Below are 21,787 nucleotides of genomic sequence, written 5' to 3' on the forward strand. Positions count from 1 at the left end.
GAACTGATTTTCTACATGGATAACTCATTTTATAGACATAATATTTCATCTTTGGTATGCAATGTTTTATTTTAAGACCACGATTGAAAGATGAGGTTTGACTTACTTTTTTTTTTCTTTTTCGTGCTCTAAAAATGGAACCACAGATTTACTGCTGGAGTATTACACAATTCATCCACCATACGTATCTTAGAAACACAGTAGGTTCCAAGTATTAGAACATACATTAACGTCTTAAAAATCTGCCTGGATTAACCTATCTAAACAAACACTAGGCCAAGTTGGTAGGAAAGTCAGTCACAGACATACAGAAAACTGAGGGACCAGAGGATGATAACCATGAGACTCTGGGCCTCTGTAAAAATGGCAGCATTCAGTTGTCACAGTTAAATAACATGCCACTGAGACCATAGAACTGAGGCAAGGAAGACCAAGGATCAGACTCTGGAGCAAAGTGACCTGACTGAGGTGCCCTCTTGGTCTGAAAGCCTGGCTTAGAGTCACTTTGCCTTCTCCAGTGGAGTAACATTCATCCAACTGTGCACTTTTATTAAAAAAAAAAAAACAAAAAAAACCTGAGCTGGACATTGATTCATCCATTTCCTAAGGCTAGATCGCAGATGCATTAACAGACACTAGGCTCCACCCAAAATTTTTGAAAATGAAAAATGAGTCTTTTCCCTGGATAAATGGATGTGACAACCATTGCAGAATAAATTACAATAGTGGGGGGGGGGGGGGGGGAGCTTGAAAAGAGCCTTTTGGTATTATGAGACTCTTAAAATGACTTATAGTATAAAAAAGTATAAAGTTAATGAAATTGCTATGTAGTTACTGATATGGAAAGATATTCACTTTAAATTTACTTTATTAAATTTAAAAAGATTATAAACAGTTTTTTGGTTAAAAACTGTATCCTATAATCCTATATACATACACACACACACACACAGACACACACACACACTCATATATACCTAGAATGTTGTATACCAATACTATCAGCACTTACATCTGGGATGTACAAGTTCATAATAATTTTTAAAAAATATTTTTTAAATGTTGGTGGACCTTTATTTTATTCATTTATTTATATGCAATGCTGAGAATCAAACCCAGTGCCTCACACATGCTAGGCAAGTGCTCTACCACTGAACCACAACTCTAGCCCCTCATAATAATTTTAATGCATTTCATTATGGTTTTATCTGTGTTCTTCAGTTTTTCAGTGTGTGAACACTGTAATATTTTGAGAAATGAGAAGAAAACCGAGTTTCAGAACACTTTTGAAAACTACCCATTTGACTTCCTCAGGTAACGGTAGAGGCAGAGGGAGCAAATTACAGAGCTCAACACCTAGGAGGGTATTTTGCAATGTCCATAACAAGTTTATCAACTAGGTTTTATGGTCTACGGGGGTAACAATATTCAGTGTAGATTTATGATTAAGAAAGCATATTGAGAACTGAGGATATAGCTCATTTGGTAGAGTGCTTGCCTCACATGCACAAGACCCTGGGTTTAATTCCCAGCAATTCATGCACATGTGTACACATGCACACACACACACACACACACACACACACACAGAATGCATATTGAAGAGGTAACACAAGCTTAGACTATCTTCTTCCAAACTCACCAAAGAATAGAAGTGAGAAGGAATCAGTTTAAACTACTACTTATTTGATGATGATGTTGAGGAGTGTATTGATATTATTCAAAGCATCTCATGTAATTCTTAAAGTTAGAGGCATACTTTATCTCCATATTACAGTTGAGAAATTGAGGCCTAAGGAGTGAAGACACTTTCTGTGAGTCACACTGGTAGTCTATAAAGTAGGGGAGCTGTGTTGTAAATTCAGGGAGTTTTGACTTTGAGGTCTGAGCTCTTACCCAATATGCTCTAGAGACAGAGTATGCGTCCGTGTATAAATTATAAATCTACTATCATAAAGCTTAAGTCCTCATTTCAAAGCTGTGGACAGCAAGGAAAATAGATTAAACTCCAGATGTCTCTGTCAGTTTTGGTTTAATGATGCATTAATATACCATAGTAACTTTCGGGTTCCAAAATTTTGTGGTAATGAAAGACAAGCTATAAGCTTTCTGTCTGGTTAGATTTTTAACCCAATTTTCATCAAATCCAAGAGTGGCATCTTAAGTATAATCTTTACCCTATAAAAGTAGGAACAAAGACACAGAATCCCTATCTTTCCTTCATTTCTACCAACCCAATAGTGCCTCCTTCTCCCTCTCTCCTCTGCGTTACAAATGCTGCAGGAAAGGACAGAGAACTGATGCACATTCATATGTGGAACTGAATAGGCATAATGGAGCAAAGGCTAGAATAGTATTGGCAGGAACTACAGAGAATAGTGAGAGACCAATAACTCATGAATAACAAGTCTGCACTAACAGTTTTAATGACTAGTCTAATGGTTTAATGGATAGCACTTTAATAGGATTTCTAGTAGAATCCTTCTGAAAGCTTGTCTTCAATAAATCTGTCATTAACAAAAGAAGTAGCCTGCTTTACCACATAACCATAGTTTACTGAATCTGAACACAAAGAAATCATGGCAGTTGTCACCCTGCATTACCATCCTCGTCTCAGGTCTACTATTGTGTGAGAAATGGCTACATGCTCAAAATGGAGGTTGCAATGAAGGAAGCATACTTACACTAAAGGAATGCAGGAGGCATTAAACAGGATACAAGCAAAAGCTCCTGACTGTCAGATATCTGGGTATGAAGACGAAAGCAGAGACAACTGCAAGCTAAATGCAAACGTTATGTGACCAACGAAACCTCAAAGACTCACTGGAATTCTCTTTGAAATGGCTAATTGAATTCTTTGGGGTGATTCTTGTTTAAATGCCTATTATAGCATGGTTTCCACGTATGAGTCATACTTGTTTCATGTTGTTTCCGATGCTGACTTCAAATCCCTTTCCAAGGGCTTCCCATGTTGCATTCCTTTGGATGTGTACTACCCTGATATTCATCCTAAAGTGGTTATAATAAGTCCTAATAAACAATCCTAAATTCCAGCGCCTGGCTCTATTTTTCTCATGTCAGAGGTTCTCAATTCTCAGTTCTCCACACTGGGATATTTCTTGCCAGAGAGCACTTATCCTGTTTTTCTAAATCCTTCCTTTCTTTCAAGGTGCAGTTCAAATCCCACTCTCCCCAGCCACTCCTGCCTAGAGATATTTCCCAAACATCTGCCCATGTGCCCGCCACCAGACATTACAGCATGGACCGTCCTCTTGGCAATGAGCCTGATTTAGCCTGATTTTTCTTATTTTAAGGACATTTAAATTCATGACTTTTCTTTTCATTTGAGAATTTTTTTATTTCCCCAACTCTATTACAAATTCTTGAACAGAAAAACAGCCTATCATATATCTTTGTAGCCTAAAAAATAGCTAGCCCAGTACAGGTGCATATAAAATATATGTAAGACATATTTATATAATTTTAATAATTTCAGAGTTTTGCCTCAATTTCCATGCCAGTCTTTAGAAATTGGGATACTCATTTTTTTTTGTACTTACATTTTCACATCCTGAACCTTAAAATGTAGACAAAAAATTCTGAACCCAAGAGTAAGAGACGAATCCCTTTCAGATTACCTTCCCCATAGATGCTGATAGCAATAAATTCATCAACTTTACAGCATTTTATATTGATCATCAAGACTACTGAAAATAGCTCATCAGCCAGGCTACAGTCCATTAAATTTGTATAAATTGAAGAAGGCCTAGAGTATATTAGAAGATTAAAAATCTCTCTTTTCCAATCCAATGTTGAAAACATTTATATAGGTATAAACTTTCTAGGAGATTTATATATGTGTATTTATGGGTAATATTACTGTAAAAGTGACTTAAGATCAAAAGTATTTATAATCATGCTATCCAATAAAATTAAACATAATTATATACCAAAAAATATAAATACATCTGACTTCACTTAAAACACCTAGTATTTATAAGAAAAATTAGAAAGAATTTGCTTTTATTATACATAATAAGTCTTATTTACTCCAATTTGAGGATGAGCTCTAATAATTTAATAGGACAGCCAACAAAATACAAAGAAGCTCAACATCAAATAGCAAAATAAATGCTCTGTGAGATGAGTCTTTTATTCCAATATGAATATTAAAATGCAAGAGTCCTTTGGCCAATGATTTCCAATAAGGGAAAAACAGAAAAAGATCTATTTGATACTTCAGAATCCACATTTCTTTCTGGACGAATGTATTTTATCTAGCTTGGAAAATTTTAGTTGAAACTACAACATACAATACTATGCTTGTTAACTGCTCCCATAGCTTACAGAAACTAAGAAGTTCTGCTGGGGAGATATAATGAAGAACAAATGCTGTCCCTTAATCTTATATACATTCAAATTAACAGAATATGAGAGGGAGAAAAATGAATTTTCTCTAAGACAGGTCCAAAAACCTCAGAGTTTGAAGGATTTATTTTTTCTGTCCAAGAAATCAGGAAGTACAGACTTCGAAGAATAGATTTTTGACAGTTGCTAGCACTCTAACTGCATTCTATGGGATTTCTAAGTCCTGGAGTTTATTGAATGTCAGAGGAGAAAAAAAATCCCATCACCCCTCACATTGTAGATGTAAAAAAATAAAAAAATAAAAATCCAAGCATTACATTAAAGTAAAACTCATGCTAGATTATACTGAATCCTAACAAAATGTAGTTATTGTGGCTCTGGATTAAACTTTGGTTTTTAACTGACCTTAGTACTCCCAGGGTCGAGCAAAGTATCTAGTATTCTGTAAAAACTCAGCAAATGTCTGTTGCATGAGTGACTTGAATGCAAAACTGGGAAACAACAAAGACCTCCCACAAGCAAATATTAAATGTTCTTAAAAATTGTTTTAAAGGTAGCTAATATTTTTCCAATTGGTCTACCTTGTTCTCAAGGATGTTTGGGAGAAATGAGCAGCTTTGTTTCACAGAGCTCATTTGTTTATTCTCTGATGAAAATTATAATCCTTGGTTTGTGGCACTGCAATTGGTTGCTGTGGGAATGATTACAGATGAAAAACAAAAAGATTATATCCCTCTTCAAGAGCAAATGAGTACCAAGAACAGATGAACTCTTAAGGAAACAAAGATGTTCTTTTCATGCAAATATTTTTATGATAAAACTGCAGGGAGGAAAAAAACTGTTATTCTATGAAATTTGCTGGTGGAATTTTCGATTTCAGGAAAAGTGATATTTTTTTTTTTCCCTCCCAGAGTTGGCCTTCAGCCATAAATCTTCAAGATCGTTTTTCTTTACAGACACTGGGTCAGTAAGAAAAGTGAGTTCTATAATCAACATTCTTCTCTTGCATCAACTTAGGCAGGTTAAGGGTTTCCCTCTCTGTGTACAGAATTGCCCTCAGGGGGCTCAGTCTCCTGCACTGTCCTGACTCTGTATTGCCCAAGGGAGGTCCATGCAGCACAGCCAAAGGTGCATCCTCCTGCTACAGAGGGTAGCACCACTCTGGAGGCAGCTGCTCCTGTCTGCAGAAGCCCTGCGGCAGCACAGCAGTAGAATTACCAGCTAATGAAGCATCTTTACTCATGACTTGATGAATGACATGCATCTTGCTGTCATGGGACTATACTTAGGCAGAGGGAGATACCAAGAGCAAACCATTCTCCCGTATCATTTTTCCCCTAGACTCTTGCATACATTCATTCTAGAACCATTTTCCACGCTGGTCACAGGGATACCCTAATTAATAAGATTCACTGCCTGTCCTAAAGAAGCTTCGATTTTAGTGAAGACATGGCTCTGAGTAAGAAGATGAAGGCTTTGTACTGCAGACATTCAACACAGCAAAGAGCATGTCAAATCTGCCCCATACACAGTGACAGACCCCTGCATCCCCTTAATCTCAGCCTGGTACTCAAGCCTCCAATTGGAGCTTGCCTCAGACTCTACCACTTCCATGTTCACACAACTCCTCAGTTCCTTCCCCTTATGAAACAAATGTATTCATCAAAAGTGTGTGTATGGGGAACATACTGGTTTCCTAGTTTCTGTATAATATACCCACTTAAGAAACAAATATAAAGTGTAGCCATGGAATTCTTCACTTTAAAATTGTGAGTTTCATATGTGAATGACATATTTCCACAATGAAACAATAAGTAAAAATATATAAGTATATCACATAAACTTGTTTTTGCTCTAAAAGTGCTTTTGTTTCTTTCTGTTAATAAACATTACTACTTTATCACAGTTCTTGATCATTACTCACATTTCTAGAACTGCTTATAATCTGGGTTCTACACAGGCAGAAATCCAAGGTAGGATGACTTCAGATGGAATACTATAGTTGGCCTTTCTTTTCCCCTCAGAAAACATTTTCCCTTACTCATCTGGGGAATCTACTTAGAAAACATGATTTGTCACATAATGTTAGATGTGAAACTCGCTGAGTGACTTCAGCCATGTCACTTAAACACCTTAAAATATATTCTCATAAAAATGACAGAGGTGGTTGAGAGGCAAAGATCCCCAAATCCTCTAACTCCACTGTGGAAACTTTGTGACCCTGGATTCAAATCTCTGGAATTTGATGAAGGATTTTTTTTTTAAAGACAACAGGAGAATTCCTGAGCTGTGACAACAAAGATCAATACAGAAGGAACTGAAAAGAAACAAAAAAGGAAATCAATGCCCAATTGCACAGAAACATCTACCATATCCAACACTCAGGGTGAGAATTTTTGTTCTCCTCACGTCTCAAGCGATGACAGGAGGTCGATTAATTATTAGGGGGGAAAATGGGGACTAAATTCTCCCACCTTTCCTAATGCAGCACCCTCGCTGCTATTAATACAAAGGGAGTCCACATTTCACTGTTCATTAACTATACTAATTATAGGTCCTCCTTCTCTGCCATGTCTGCACTCTCTAGTGACAAACCAACAGAGGAGATGGGTCCTAAGTCTGTGGGGTGCAAAGAGGCATCGACACAGTGGAAAATTACAGAGGAATCTGGCAGAGAATATGATCTTCATAACATCAACTTTGAACTGTATTTTATAACAATCAGATAAATAGATTTCAGGGTAAAAAGATGAGGGGTAGGGAGACTGACTCTTCAAAGGTCCCCTAGTGGAATCACCTCTCTGGTACTTGAGCTTCGGCCTCCTGATCAGTTCACGAACACGACATTCACCATACATACCCTATCCTTTAGGAGAAAGAAAAGCTAGAGCTAAAGCAAGCCAAATAACAATAATGACAAACCCTTAGGCTAATGGAAAGGAATGCAAGTGGGCAAGTAGTTTGCATACTCCCGCCATCTTGAAATGTGGCAAACTTCCTTGATTGAAAAGTTATAGTTCCTATCTTTTCAAGTCACTTAAGCAGCTTTTATGTAAAATTAAAATGCAGAAACATAAGAGGATATTTTGCATAGATGAAAGGACATTTTTAAAATCTTAAGGGTGTTGTTTTGTATCATTTAAATAGGTTTATAGAGCTTAATTTATTGTAGTGAAGAAGTTTTCCTTTCATCAAGGCTCTTATCTAAATGACACTGAAATCTGACTTGTCATCCGGGGAGAAGAGGGCACCTTGCCAAAATGTCTTCACTTTTTCTTAATCTTCAGGATTAGACAAGTAGGTAGACTCTGATCTACAGTTTAAAATGCCAAGAAAGGAAACAAGTCAATACTAACCATTCCCTGAGAGTTAAGACTAGGTCTTTACACCTTCTAATCCCTTCAAATACCCACTTTTCTTTCTTCTCTTTACCTTCCCAGTGAATGGTCAAGGTCCAAAGTCAAAGGTTCAGTATTATTATGAGTCATTATAGAATATGACTGGTGAATTGTTGATTTTAACTCAAACAATCAAATATACTGTTTGACAAAGTTGGGACAGGGTGTTAGCTATTACTTTTCAGGTATTCATTGTAACCCTTTGTCTTCTTCATACTTGCTAATTTTTAATAAGAAATAAATATGAACATGAAGAGGGAGGCTGGGTAGAAATGTTCTAACGAATGCTAAACAAGTTCTTTTGTGTTATTGTTCAAAAAATGTCTCTGACATTGAAAGTAAATAAATAAATTATAACTATATCAATTAGAAATTTGGCTACTATGCCTAATTTGGGATCATGTGAACAGTATGTGACTACCTTAAATAAATTGAATGGCATAAAATTTTCCACGGTGAAAACTGTGGTATAAGGAGATCAACCATCAGAGGCAACTGTGTATAGCATAGCAGTCACAGCATGACTCCCTGCAAAACCATGTGGGTTCACATCCCAACCCTGCAGTACTTTCAGTGTGACTTTGAGCAAGTTGCTTTTCTGTAGTTCAGAACCTTATCCAGTACTACAGGGACACTGATAGAACATACCTGAAAGGGCTGATGAGTTAATATATGTAAGGTGTTTCAAAGAGCCACTGGCACATGGTAAGCGTTATATGAGTGTTTGCTATCATTGTTATCCTTGCAAAGCACTAGGTACTATGACACCCTGGAGAAATCTAAGTATTATTCTCATGATATAAAAATGTTACATAGTTTAATAATAAAAAGGCAGTTATGAAAAAATTCTTAAAAGTGGCAAGAAAAATCAGGTGTGATGGCCCACTGTTAATCCCAGGGACTAGAAAGGCTGAGGCAGAAGGATTGCCAGTTCAAGGCCAGCCTCAGTAACTTACCAAGACCCTGTCTTGAAATAAAAAATAAAAAGGGTTGGGGATGTAGCTCAGTGCTAGAGCACCTCTGTTCAATCCATAGTAAACTCCCTCCCCACCCCCCGCCACACACACACACACACACACACACACACAAAACTGGCAGGGAAAGGGAGGGAGGGGGAAGGAGAGGATCAATAAAGGAAAAGGGGTGGGGGAAGAGAGGAAGAGGGAGCCAGGAAGAATAAAGTAAATGAAGGGTCTCCGTGAAGCTCTGGCTGGAGTGGGGAGGACTGATGAATGCCTGCTATTAAGGAAACTTACTCAGCAAGTGAGAAATAATTAAGTTCTGATTATGCTGCACACATGAACTTTTTAGTTAAAGCCAAATACTCCAATTGCTGCATCTGTGATGATTAAAAGACTAATGTTTCCCACGGCATAGCCAAATCTGCAAATTCATGTAACGTCTTAATGCTCATATCCTTGTCTTTTATCCTTGCTGTACTCCCCAAACATGGTGGTGAGCCCAACAATTATTTCTCAAAAGGAGTGACAAACTGTTTCGCCACAGTTGAGAAACTATGACAAATAACACTGTCATTACCATTTTTTAAAAATTTAAAAATAAATACATGAAAAAGGAGTGACATACTTGTGATCTGGAGTAGCAACAGGCTCTCTGCAGCCTCACTCTGAGCCCTCATGGCAGCATTGTTAAAATTCTCCCCAAAAGCTGTCTCAGAAGAAATAGTAGCATAGGTGCATTAACTTAGTCCTTTAGGTACTTGCAGCTTTAGGAGTAGAAACAGGAAGTGATTTCTGTGACTTGAGAATCCTTTCATGATCACCCACTGCAGACTCCTTAACATGTTGTCGTGACCCTCCAAGGGTATAATCACCTTTCCCACCTCACTGCCCAGCAGCATGGACTGTGAGGTTGTGGTGACAGCTACGGAACCGAATGTGGTCCCCTGCATAAGTCATGCTGCTTCACTTCTCCATGGCTCTGTGCACATACCTCCCTCAGCCTGGGGTCTGGTATCTCTAGCAGTTTTCATTGACTCTCTAAGCCAAGTTCCCAGGGAAGACCCTCCTCAATACTGCTCTTCTCCTGACATCCACTTACAATTATTGCTTCATTTTTTCTCCTTTTTCCTAGGATTCAATCATTCACGATAGAGCCCATCTCTTGATCATTTTTTATTCCCCAGTATACAGATAAAGGCATTCAAACTGTTCTTATAAACAAACAGGGGAAAGCAAGTTGTCTAGGGGCATTAAAATTCATAGCAGAGACACCAGGATGGTTTCTATGTAACAGTATGACAAGTTATTTTCTACATCTTTTTCTGGACTTTATAATGTAGATTTAATTTCCAGAAATATAATATAACACATATGAAAAGAACTCTGCAGACATTATAATCACACTCCATCCTTTTCCTAATTGCTTCTACAGAGCTCCACTCTGGAACAATGAGAAGGGGATATTATAGAAGGTAAAATAACTTGTGAAAGACAGTTAATGTTATTAAGTGACTAAAAGGTAGCTCATGAGTACTGAAGTCTACAATATCAGGGGCCACTTCTGTACTGAGTACAGAGAACAAGGGGCCAGGCATCCAACATATATTTACCTTTGTTACAACCTCATGAGTAGATGCTAATAGTTAAATCTTAAAACAAGGCCAAGTGGAACGGGTGGTTTGGGGTTAAGACCAAAGCTCCTAATGGTTGAGTCAAAACATGCACCCTGTTTCTCTTGACTTCACAGCCCTCTCCAGCATCTGCTATGGTGTCCCTCAAAGTGTACCCTAAAATCCCAACTTCATTTAAAATCAAACTCAAAAAAGCAGTGTCCTTTTTTACTTTTTCCTGTTCTCTTTTGAAGTTGAAAGCTTGCTTTGGAACTAAAGACACTTCAGGATTGGCTGCATCCTGACAGTCCTGGTCTCCACATGGGAGCAGGGGGTAAGATATTCTGGTCAATGTCCAGTGGTGGTCAAGAGCCAGTCAGTCATGGTGAACTTGTATGAGAATAAGGACTGTCAGAAAGCTAGAGTTAAGAGAGCTTCCCCCCAAGATGAGTAGGACTCTCACAAGACAAAAAAAATGAAAGGCTCAAGCATGAAAGATATCAAGTTTAAAGTTGGCAGGAAAAAAAATGTCTGAGGTTCTTAAAAAAAAAAAAAGTGGGTGAGAGAGCAAACATTTTAAAAGTCCAAATAGAAATAAGCTTTGAAACTTGAGAAATGGGTTGCACCTTTGAATTCTATTAACTACAGAAGTTCAGAAAGAATATAGACTATAAACACTTAGACACACACCCTGATTCTAGAGGCAATGTTTTCTTTTAAGATGTGCTGCTGTGTCTTTGTGTCTGACTAGATTTGTTTACAAGATGCAGAATGGCAGCCAGCTGGGAAGGAACTCTCTGTACCTTTATATCTTACTTGGTGAGGTTGGGTCCTTAACTACAGAAAAAAGAAAGAATCTTCTCAGATTGCCAACTGGCTGGCCCACCTTCACTAAAAAGCCGCACTGGGAGTTTAATCAGTGGGTACTTTTGAGTTAAATCTGAGGGTCTACATTAAAATGTATTCACTTCTGTACTCTTGAAAGATAATAACAGTCTATTTTCTGAGAAAGGTGCCTGAAAATGCGGCTTTGCTGCTGATACATCAGGTGGGGATGTCGACCAGGAAAAGCAGCTATTTATTTATTTTTTTTAAACAGAAAGACTCCCTTTGTTCTCTTTGCTCCTGTGGTTGGTACTAGCAATTCTGATCGCAACAAAGAGTTTCGGTGAACTGTAAATTTAGTTAGAAATTGATCCAGACACTCACTTTGGTTAATCATCTGCTGCGGGCCCAGTGGTGAGCTGGTTACCATGTGGCCAACAACACGCAGAGAAACCGTCACACCTGACCCCGGAGAAGCCTGTCCAGCCCTGGGCAAAGAGGAAAAGCTCACTGTGTTGCTTTAAACTAGCAGATTTTCTTTTTCTCTTTCCTTATACTGGCATTTTCACTGTCTTCAGCAAAGCCTTAGGGGTTTGGCCAATGATAGAAAGAGTGGAGGGTTTCATAGATTCTAGACCTTCCCTTCTTCCTACATTGTAATATCTCTGAAACTGATGTATATCTTAAAATTTATGACATATTACAATTATATTGACAATGCCTTTCTTTTTTACTGGTACATGTCACCATGGGGCGTCTTTAAAATGCTGGTATCTACATTTGATGGGATAAGTAAGCTACTAAGACTACTGAGCACTTGCATGAGACACGTGATAACCATTCTAATGAATTCTTTTTAATAACTTTATGAATTACTATGATCTCTTCCTTTGTAGAGATGAAAAAACTCAAATACAGAGAGGTTCAGTGATTTGTTTAAGGTCACACAGCTTGGGCCAGTATCCACACATTTAGGCAATCTGACTCCAGGTCTATGCTGTTGGTCACTCTCTTCTATACTATTCATTGTTGACTCAATGAGTGGAAAACCCCAACTGGAAAGCAGAGGGGTCAGCATCCAAAGAGAAGTAGAAGAACTACTCTGTTTTTATCAAAGTGGGTAATAACATCCCCACCCTCACCTCCAATCCTGGGGTACCAGATCATTCTGACTTAGAGTAGTAAATTTAGCCATTCAACAACCTCAACTTGGTTTATTCAGGTCAGGTATGAAAAAAGTTGTTTGTGCTTTTTGCTTCATAAAATTATTCACTTTTTATTCACTGATATAAAGCACCATAACTTGTTTAAAATTATAAACAAAATCACACTCTCTATGTATGGTTCATGTCTCCAAAAAACATAAAAATGGAGGCTTTTCCCTGGTCTATTCCACTCTTTGATTTTGGATCAAAGATGAAAATAAATCTATCATTTCCTACTTTGCTTCTTCATCAAAATAGGGGAGCCTCTATATGGAAAAATTAGTGCATTTAAAGTTGGATTAAAGAAAAAAAATATAACCAAACAAAACCGTGTGTATGTTTCTCTCTCCCTCTTTCTCGCCTGGCTTCTTACTGGTGTCTGTACAATGTCTAATGTGAGTCCACCCTCATGAGTTTACACATAAATTACAAACTAATTGAAAGCAGATATGGCAAGTGGTTTTGCATTATGAAGGTTTACAATTATCAGAGGTTTACAAAATTTTCACTAATGATGGCTTTGTGCCTGCTAATGTACTCTGAAACACATGGTCAAATATACCAAAAGCATTTTCCTAGGGAAAATAGAAATGTTTTCTTTTGTGGTCACTGCTTTGATGGCACACAATTTTTGTCTCTTCTATGGAGAAACACAATGTTTACCACTGGGAATGGATCAACTGCTTACAAAGGGAAAAAAGAAAAAGAAAAACCTAACTCATTCTTATCATATCACAGGAAAAGCACTGTATTTTCCCAAGAATGGTCATGCAACACAAATTGGTAAATATGACACTTCACAGAAAATATCAGAAAAAAAATTTTGATCTGGTTGGAGACTACAGTTCCTGGGCTCTGCAATCAGAACATAATCAGAAATAAACAGGAAAAGATGTAGGTCTTTAGAGAACGTAAGTTAAGGTACAGCAAAGATGGAAAACATAACATGAATTTGTAACTTGGATCTGTCACAGAGCAGGTGTGTGACCTTGGCCGAGTCATTCCTTTCCTGGTCTCCTGTTCCTCCCCTCTAAGACCCATCTAAATATATGACCTAAGCAATGTCAGCACTGTCTTGATGTATTCCATTATTCATCAAGGAAATAATATATCTGTTTCCTTTACCTGTCTAACTAAAGTGCTACGAAGATTTCAGCTCATTCAGCAGAGGTATCAGAAGAACAGGGCCCTGATATCTGGGATATTCTTTATAAGAGCCTAATTATCATTGGCACAAACAGGAGATGTGAGAACATTGCTGTGAGTACAGGAAGAAATTCTTAGCACATTTAGATGATAAACAGTGGAAGACACATCAGTGCTGAGATCAAAGATAATCCACCTCCACAGATGGCAGCAAAGAAATTGGACTTGGGCTTTGTGATAGGAACAAAATACGTTGAAGGTGTTCTTCAGGTAGGACTTCTGTGAACTTACAGATTCATGCCCCTTACCAATCACAACTAAAGATTGCTCAGACTAATTTTGGTATACAATTTTAAGATGCTACTACCAAGATAGCTAGCATCAACAAATTTGAAACCAGATATCTGATAACAATGTCTAAGTGGCATGACAAGTGAAATATGATATGAATGGAACTTCCTACTTGGAAGCTGCAAGTTATTACTTGGAAGACATTTTGTTATTCCCTTATTAAAAGGGAGCTATTAGCTCAACATGACCACAAAACACATAAAAGGTAGAACACACCTGAAATAGAATGTATGACTTAGGACATTATTTCTATGGGACAGTGCATCTTGAGAAACAAATAGTTTAATATCTTCTCTAACTGTAGCATTTATTGGCAGTGACTACTGGTGTATCTATGTGTTAGGAGTCTTGACCAATATGGTTGGAGCAAATTCATCTAGTCAACAGCATATTGAATCTAGTTCTGGGAAGAAATGGGATGTGCTTGAGATATGTTTGCTTCCATATGGTTTATTTCTCCCACTACAAAGAACAGTAGTACCAAGATGTGAAAGTCAGAGAACATGTACTTCTCTCAGTCTGTTTGTATGTTTGGTTGTTTGAACAAACGCATTCCTCAACCAGAAAATGTTTTATAATACTGATTGCTTTTACTTTCCTCAGCTTCTATTTTTCCATCGATTAAGTTCTTAAGAAACCATGTTATAAGTGTGCTCTGTATTCCTGTCATACCCTGAAAAGAAAATATTTATCATAGGGACTGATCATATTTGATAATAATTCTTCATTGGTATGTCTGTTTAATGAGAGGAGATTTCTTGAGGATAGGCATCATATGACCTTAATAAAATACTTTATCTTACTACAAATAATACTTTAAAAATAAATGAATATAATTGCCTCTTTATAAAAAAGCTTTCACTGGATCCCTATATCAAAAGAGCCCCGCCTTTTGGCTACCGTTTATTGAGCCCATTATGTTATGTGCACATGCATATATGCACACATATGGCCTAATTGTTACAACACATTTGACAGGTGAGAAACTCTTAGGTTTGTATAATTGTGCAAGGTTACAGGCATACAAAGTACTCAAGTCTTTGAGACCCTATCTGGGTTAAATCCATGACCTTTCCACCATTAAACCACCTTAGACTCACTTTCCACACGTGTGGGCCTAGCAGTGTTAGCTCATTACAATTCTTGGTCCTCCTTACCTGCCTAATTTTGCCCAAATCTCCATTATAAACAATTTTCCCTCCATAACAAAAATCTATTTAGTACTACTCCTCCACATGTACTTTACATGCAAAGACACCACCAGGGAATCTTCTTAAAAATGCAGATTCTGATTCAGTATGTTTGCAATATTGCCTAAAATCCTGCATTTCTAACAAGTTCCCAGATGATTCCAATGCAGATGGTCTGGAGTCCACACCTTGAGTGTGACAGTACCAAGCATCCTTCTCCTGTATGCCTTTGAACCTTGCCTTGACAACATTCTTTCCACTCCTCTTCCTAGATGCTTAAGGGTACCACCTTCTCTTTAACACCTTTCCCAGTTCTTTAGTTCACTCTGGTGTTCTCTGAATCCCAGTAACATTCTGTTAGCTCTTGGGATTATTTCCTTGGGGAGCTCATTGTTTTTGTATGGGTACATTTATCTCAAACTAAATGTTCTAGAAGTATAGTTTATCATATCGTCTCTATTCCTCTCAGCACTTAGCAAAATATTGTTCTGTAGTCATGTAGTGGATAATTTCATTTTCTTAGCATAGAAGTCCTTCTATAGAAACTTCCCTCTCTCCAATCCAAGGAAGATCCAGATCTGTATATGTAGACTATTAGCAGCTATGGCTTGTTCTCATGTCTCCACAAGGAATGGAAATCAAATAGAGATTAGAGTCTGTTCTCTGGCATTTGTAATTTAACTGGCAAAAATTTAGTCTCCTTCTTTACGGGAAGTATATGTAAATGAAAATATGACAAAGACCATGTTTTCTGCATGTGTCTGGAAGGAGCAGAAGTTAGCTTTCAAATTGGGATGAATGAAGCAAATCCAGAGAAGCACAAAGGTCTTCCAGGATCACAGTCAGGAAAATGCCAGTCTTTCTGTTTCAAATGATGATCTTTAAAGCATCCCTGTGCTGTTAGCCTTTGGCTCTCTGATAAATCAACTGCTCTTCTGTTTTCTCTTAAGCAAGTTCTATGGCTACAGTTACTTACAATCAATCCAATCTCTATATATATTGTGTGTGAGCAATTATGACTGGTGTGATGCTTATCAATTGAAGCTCAAATATGGTAGCATATTTGCCATCACAGTACATAATGAAATGAGGGATGCGGGAACAAGTTCTATAATACATTATCCTAAAGCAATGACATTTCTCAGTTGAAGTCTTCAGAGCACCTGTATCAAAGTTAGTCAAAGTGCTCTTTTAAAAAGATCTCTGGTTAACATGGTTGACCTACTGAACTGTCATTTCTGGGGTAGAGACCAGGAATCTATTTTTTTTTGGGGGGGTCACTTATCAGGGATTGAACTCAGGGCACTCAACCACTGAGCCACATCCCCAGCCCTATTTTGTATTTATTTGGAGACAGGTTCTTACTGAGTTGCTTAGCACCTTGCTTTTGCTGAGGCTGGTCTTGAACTCATGATCCTCCTGTGCCCCTGGGATTTCAGGTGTGCACCACAGTGTCCAGAGAATCTACTTTTAAGTAGGACTTTCAAATGGTGCTGAAGGTCTAGATTAAGGTTTTGTTTACCAAGAAGTGCACATATTATTCTGCTTTAGCCTGAAGATTCACCAACCTAATGCTTTGACTTGACAACCACACCAATATTTGTGGGAGCTAAGGGAAGGATGCTTTGTTCTCTGAATTCTAGATGTCTTCCTCAAATTATCACTACTTAAATCCTAGTAGCCTAAAATGTTTATAAAGACCTTCAGAGGGCTGGGGTTGCGGCTCAGCGGTAGAGTGCTTGCCTAGCACGTGCATAGTCCTGGGTTCGATCCTTAGCATCACATAAAAATAAATAAGTAAAATAAAGATATTGTGTCCAACTACAATTTAAAAATAAGTTATTAAAAAAAAAAACCTTCAGAGATGGGATCATACTAATTCTCACGTTCCTTCTTGTGGCTGTCACTAAAGCCAATGGTGGGGGTCTAACTGCCTTTGCAGTAAATTAGGTCTCTCCCATGATCCAATGACACTATGCTACAACTTAACCTGCTTTTTCCTATTCTGACCTCAGGATCAATGCAAAGAGCTTTCGTGCCTTAACCTCTGCTTTAGTCTTAGAATCAGAGTGAGAAATCTAGCTTTCTGCATCTTCAGAGGTCTCTGTAAACATTAATTCATAGTGATTATGCCAAAATAATAAGGTGTTTGAAAGTAATGAGTTTTCGTTCTTCCATTTTCTTTGCTGAAAGCCAATGAAAATGTATTCAAATGTACATGGAAGTTAATAAGAAAAAGTTCCCTTAAGTGTTGCTCTGAAATATTATGTAGAGGTCTTAATCCTATTATCACAGATGAGTACAGCACTTAAATATCTCCTTCATGGCTGTTAAAGCACAGTAGAGTCAATTCATGCCCAGGGAGCTTTAATCACACATCTTGGTCATGATGAACGTAAAGACTCAGTGCAGGCTATCATGGCAGTGGCCTGGGTACTGGGGGAGTTGCTAATGGGAGCACCGCCAGCATGCACTTCAATTACTTTCAAGGAGCACTTCCAATCTAACAGCTAAATGAGGATCATTAGAGTGGCTTTACATGCAGCATTTCTTAGGAAATTCCACATTTAAAAGAGGCCAGTTATTGCTTTCAATGGATACAACTGAGATTGCTTAAGGGATGCAGATATTATTGTCAATGGTTTAAAGTTTTACTGGTGAGAGTGAATTAATGGTTTCTTAACTGGTTGAACTATCATGGTTTTACATTTTTCTGATTCCTTATATTACTCAATCACAAACAAGATGAAAGCAGGGCCATGAAGAAATACGTCACGTGGCAAAATATTCATCATTATAAGAAAGAGCTGGTTGGAACGGTGAAAGACTTCTGGTTATTGAACACTGACACTAACTGAGTTTTTTAGGGTGCCCCAGGTGGCATTCATTATTAACCTTGTTTTCTCTGCTAAAACTCAATTTGTATCCTCACACCCCAAACTAGAAACCACACAAACGGTTTTAAAGGCTACTGCATAATTTAAAAAGACTCATCATAATGTAGAGGAAGGGCAGTGAAGAAATTAAAGCCTGAACATGTAAGAAAATAAGACAACCTATAATCCAATGTGAATTTCCCTAAATTGAAAATGGTCTTCTGAATGGCTGAAGTAGAATAAAGGAAAAGATGAACAAGAAGGAAGAGAAGGGGGAAGAGAATAAGAAATTTCTTTTATGTCCCATCAAATAGTTGACAAACATTAAAAAAGGCCTAGGGATGGAGGTGGATGCTAGTATACCTGGACAGTGCTTACCCTGCACAGTAATTCAAAATAAAATCAGGAAATCTAAAGATTTTGGGAAGGCCATGCAGATAACTCAGATTGCCACAGGACCCGCTATTCCATATTCACATGGCACTTCATATACTTGGTGCCTCTCTATCTACTTGAGGTTGGACCCCTCGAAAGGCCTGTGACAGGGTGGAATATTATAGCTTGTAGAGATTGAGGGATCATGTAGTCCAAATGCCCAGTTTAAGGTGGATCTGAGAGAGAACACGGGAAGTAAGTGGGAGGGTAGTATTTTAAGATTCTTAGCAAGTAAGTCAGTAAAAACTATTAGGAATCTGAGCAGCTCAGGGACCAAACAGCTATTTGTTGTATGTCACAACCATAAGATTCAGATAAATATTTTAATCCTTCATGAAGTTAAACTTGAGCTACCAGAATAAGGACAGTCCAGTTATCAATAATTCATCGATTGTTTTCACTATAGATCCCTGTTGCTGTGGAAAAACAGAAATGCCCAGTTTCATAAGACTTAAGATATGCCACGATATCCAAATACACATGCACACAAAGGCTTTTCATTTATCATCATCAAAACTTCACAGTTTTTAAAGACAGTAGTATTTTAAGACCATATTCAGTTCACCGTTCCTTCATAAATAGGCAACTTTCTGGGAATGCATCAATATACTGATATTAGTGCTCGTATTATTTTAGACAGAAGAATAAATTCACAAACAACACTGAAAAATCTACTTATTCCTTGTAACCTCTTTTTTAGTGAAGACTCTCAGCATACATCAATGTACTTGGCATCCATTTGTATACTGGGAAGCTAATCAATTCAGAATATTTTATGAACTTAACAACCCAAAATGGTAAATCAATATCACTAAGTATTAATATCACTGAACAAACATAAAATAACATCTTGAAAAGGTACAACTACTACATTGTTAGTGTGAATATTTTTAAGTTGGCTATTCATTCAACATTTTTATATTAGATTGTGAGTCATATTTAATGAAAAAAGACCTGATATTCATTTTCAAGAATATGGACAAAAAGAAGAGAAAGGCAACTCTTGGATGTGCTACAAAGTAAATACAGAGTGATTTACCTCATATTCCTGGGAAAACTTCAAGTTGTCATTTGCTTTCAACCTTTCAATGTGATCTGCAAGTTCCAAGATAGGTATTGGAGGATGGCTAGCCATACCTATTAAAAAAGGAAAGAAAAAATGCCTTTGAAAACAGATGAAAATTATGTCAACTCTTCCAAAATATAGAGAACACTGTAGTTAGAAATGGCCTGAAAATATGTGAGTAGTAAAGATGTTTTAGGTGAGGAAGCAGGCAGATAGTTTGGTTACTCAAAGCAGGACATGCTCTTGAAGGATGGATTTTGTAGCCAAATAGAAAAGTCACCAAGCATAATCCCCAAACTAGCACTCCTAGTGTGAAAGAAAGCGTTATTGTGCTATGAGTCAATGAGGTTAGCTAGCGGAGAAAAACCGAGTCAGGCTTGATGTCAGCTTCTGCTTTGAGTAATGACTGTTATGTCATTTCAAACTCCTTCTCCTGCACTGTGTGAAATGGAAATTGGGTGGAATTAAATGGTGTAAAGTGAGCTAAGAAAACAGACACTGAGAAAGGCCTAAAAGGGAAAGAGTAGTAGCTTGATAGGAAACAAAAAGTGACTTATGCATAATCAAGGAAAACTAACTTGAAGAATGAAGGTTACCAGGGTAACCGGAATCATCTGAACCTGCAAAGGAAATGATGGTGTAAATAAAAGAACGGATTTGTTGGAAAAAAAAATAATGAAATGGATAGCCTGATATGCTTTTAAAAAGGACTAATAAAAATGCTGCAAGTTTTGGCAGGATTCACCGTACATTGTGACTAGATTAGGATCACTTTAGTATTGTACAAATCTGTAGGTGACTGACATTCACATGCAAACATGGACACAAAAAATGACATGCACCACAGCTCATTGACAATAATCACTGTCGACACAGCAGACACCAAACTGAACTTCAAAAATGTTTCCACTAGTAGCAGATTGTAGTGATTGGGGTTGCAGCCTTCTCCTAAATGTTTATAAATGGCCACACTAACAACTTCATGGTATTTTACCCAGGTCCCAGTATTCAACCCCCAGAAAACCTACAATCTACTTCAGGTGTAAACATCTTTGTCCACTAATGGCAAATGAATTCAGGAAAGTGAGCACATGGTGAAAGGACTAGGATCGAAAGAGGGTGGGAAAGGAAAGAAAGCAGGGGGTGGGGTGGAGGCTCACACATCTTAGTTCAGTCTGCCAGCTGAAGATATATTAATTCCACAGATCTTTTTAAAAATAATCCACTGTTAATTATGGTGATTCCTGTGTTTTTATGATGTCTTTTAACTTTTCATAGGATTTGCATTTTGTTTCATTCTGATTAATTTTGCAAGAATATCCTGAGAGAGCTTGGCTGACTCATTGCTTAGAGTCACAATGGCAGCTGGCTAGAGAAACCTGAACTAGCATGTCCCCAGGGAAGCCTCAGAAGGAGAAAAGTCCTGAGGGAGAAGCTCAAACTGGAAGCTGTCCACATTCTGCTGTCACTGGGACCCTCTGGAGGGTGTTGGGCTGTGGAAAGATGACCTTTAAGTCCACATGACAGAGGACTGGTTTATGGGCACTTTAGAAATTATGCCTTATTGAAAGTCACCCAGTAAGTTCCTCACCTCCAATGCTGAATTATCAATGGTTCTGGTTAATTAAGTAAAAAGCTACTTTGCTTCTTCAAGACTACCATTTAGCACAGTGCTGTGAGTTGAGGTGGTTAAGAGTTCACGGCTGTGAAAGTCTGTTGCCAGTCAGCCAAAATCTTGAGTGGAGATCCAATAAAAACGAATTGGTTAGAAATAGAAACTCTTTGTTGGTGATATAATTATGCATTTGGACCAACATTTTGGAGCCCTTTCTGAAACTTTTCTGTAGAGAGGGTAGAATTGAACTAATTTGCATTCTAGGGAGGGAGTGGGTGGGTGACAGTGATCTGATAATTAAAGTGATCTTATCCAGATGAGGCACTCCCCAGTGAAAAGAATGGAAATGCAAAGACACAAGAGACTTTAGGCTTATCTGGAAATGAAAATGGACTGATGTGGACATCATTACAGTGCTTTAACAGAGAAAATAATAGAGACAAAGATGTTTAGACCTTTTCGAGCGAATCGTGGGAGAGAGTTATTATCATATATGGACTGAGTGGTGGTTTGGCTAGAGAGGGAGGACACAGAGCCAATCAGGGAGGCGTAGGGGACTGAATTACTGCTCAAAGCTGCAAAAAGTAAAGCCAGTTGGAGATGGGAAAAGTATTAGTATAACAGCAGTAGAAGACCATAATAAACAACCAAAGATGCGATCAACACATTTACTTTGGGCATGCACTGGCACATGGTCTGGGAGTATTACTTTGGAAACTAATTTCAGAGAAATCCAAGCA

The 21,787-nt window shown here is 37.8% G+C and overlaps 1 protein-coding gene across 1 annotated transcript in view; it reads right to left on the reverse strand.

Annotated features, from left to right (window-relative positions):
• The window catches only part of Ptprd (protein tyrosine phosphatase receptor type D), a 380,695-nt gene that overhangs the window by 81,976 nt on the left and 276,932 nt on the right, over positions 1-21,787 (reverse strand). The window contains exons 25-26 of the mRNA XM_071600638.1: positions 20,011-20,052; positions 19,406-19,503 (exon numbers count right to left, since the gene is read on the reverse strand). Coding sequence (XP_071456739.1) covers positions 19,406-19,503; positions 20,011-20,052 — 140 coding nt within the window. The remainder of the gene's footprint in view (positions 1-19,405; positions 19,504-20,010; positions 20,053-21,787) is intronic.

Source organism: Marmota flaviventris, chromosome 13 (assembly GCF_047511675.1).
Source record: "Marmota flaviventris isolate mMarFla1 chromosome 13, mMarFla1.hap1, whole genome shotgun sequence".
NCBI lineage: Eukaryota > Metazoa > Chordata > Mammalia > Rodentia > Sciuridae > Marmota > Marmota flaviventris.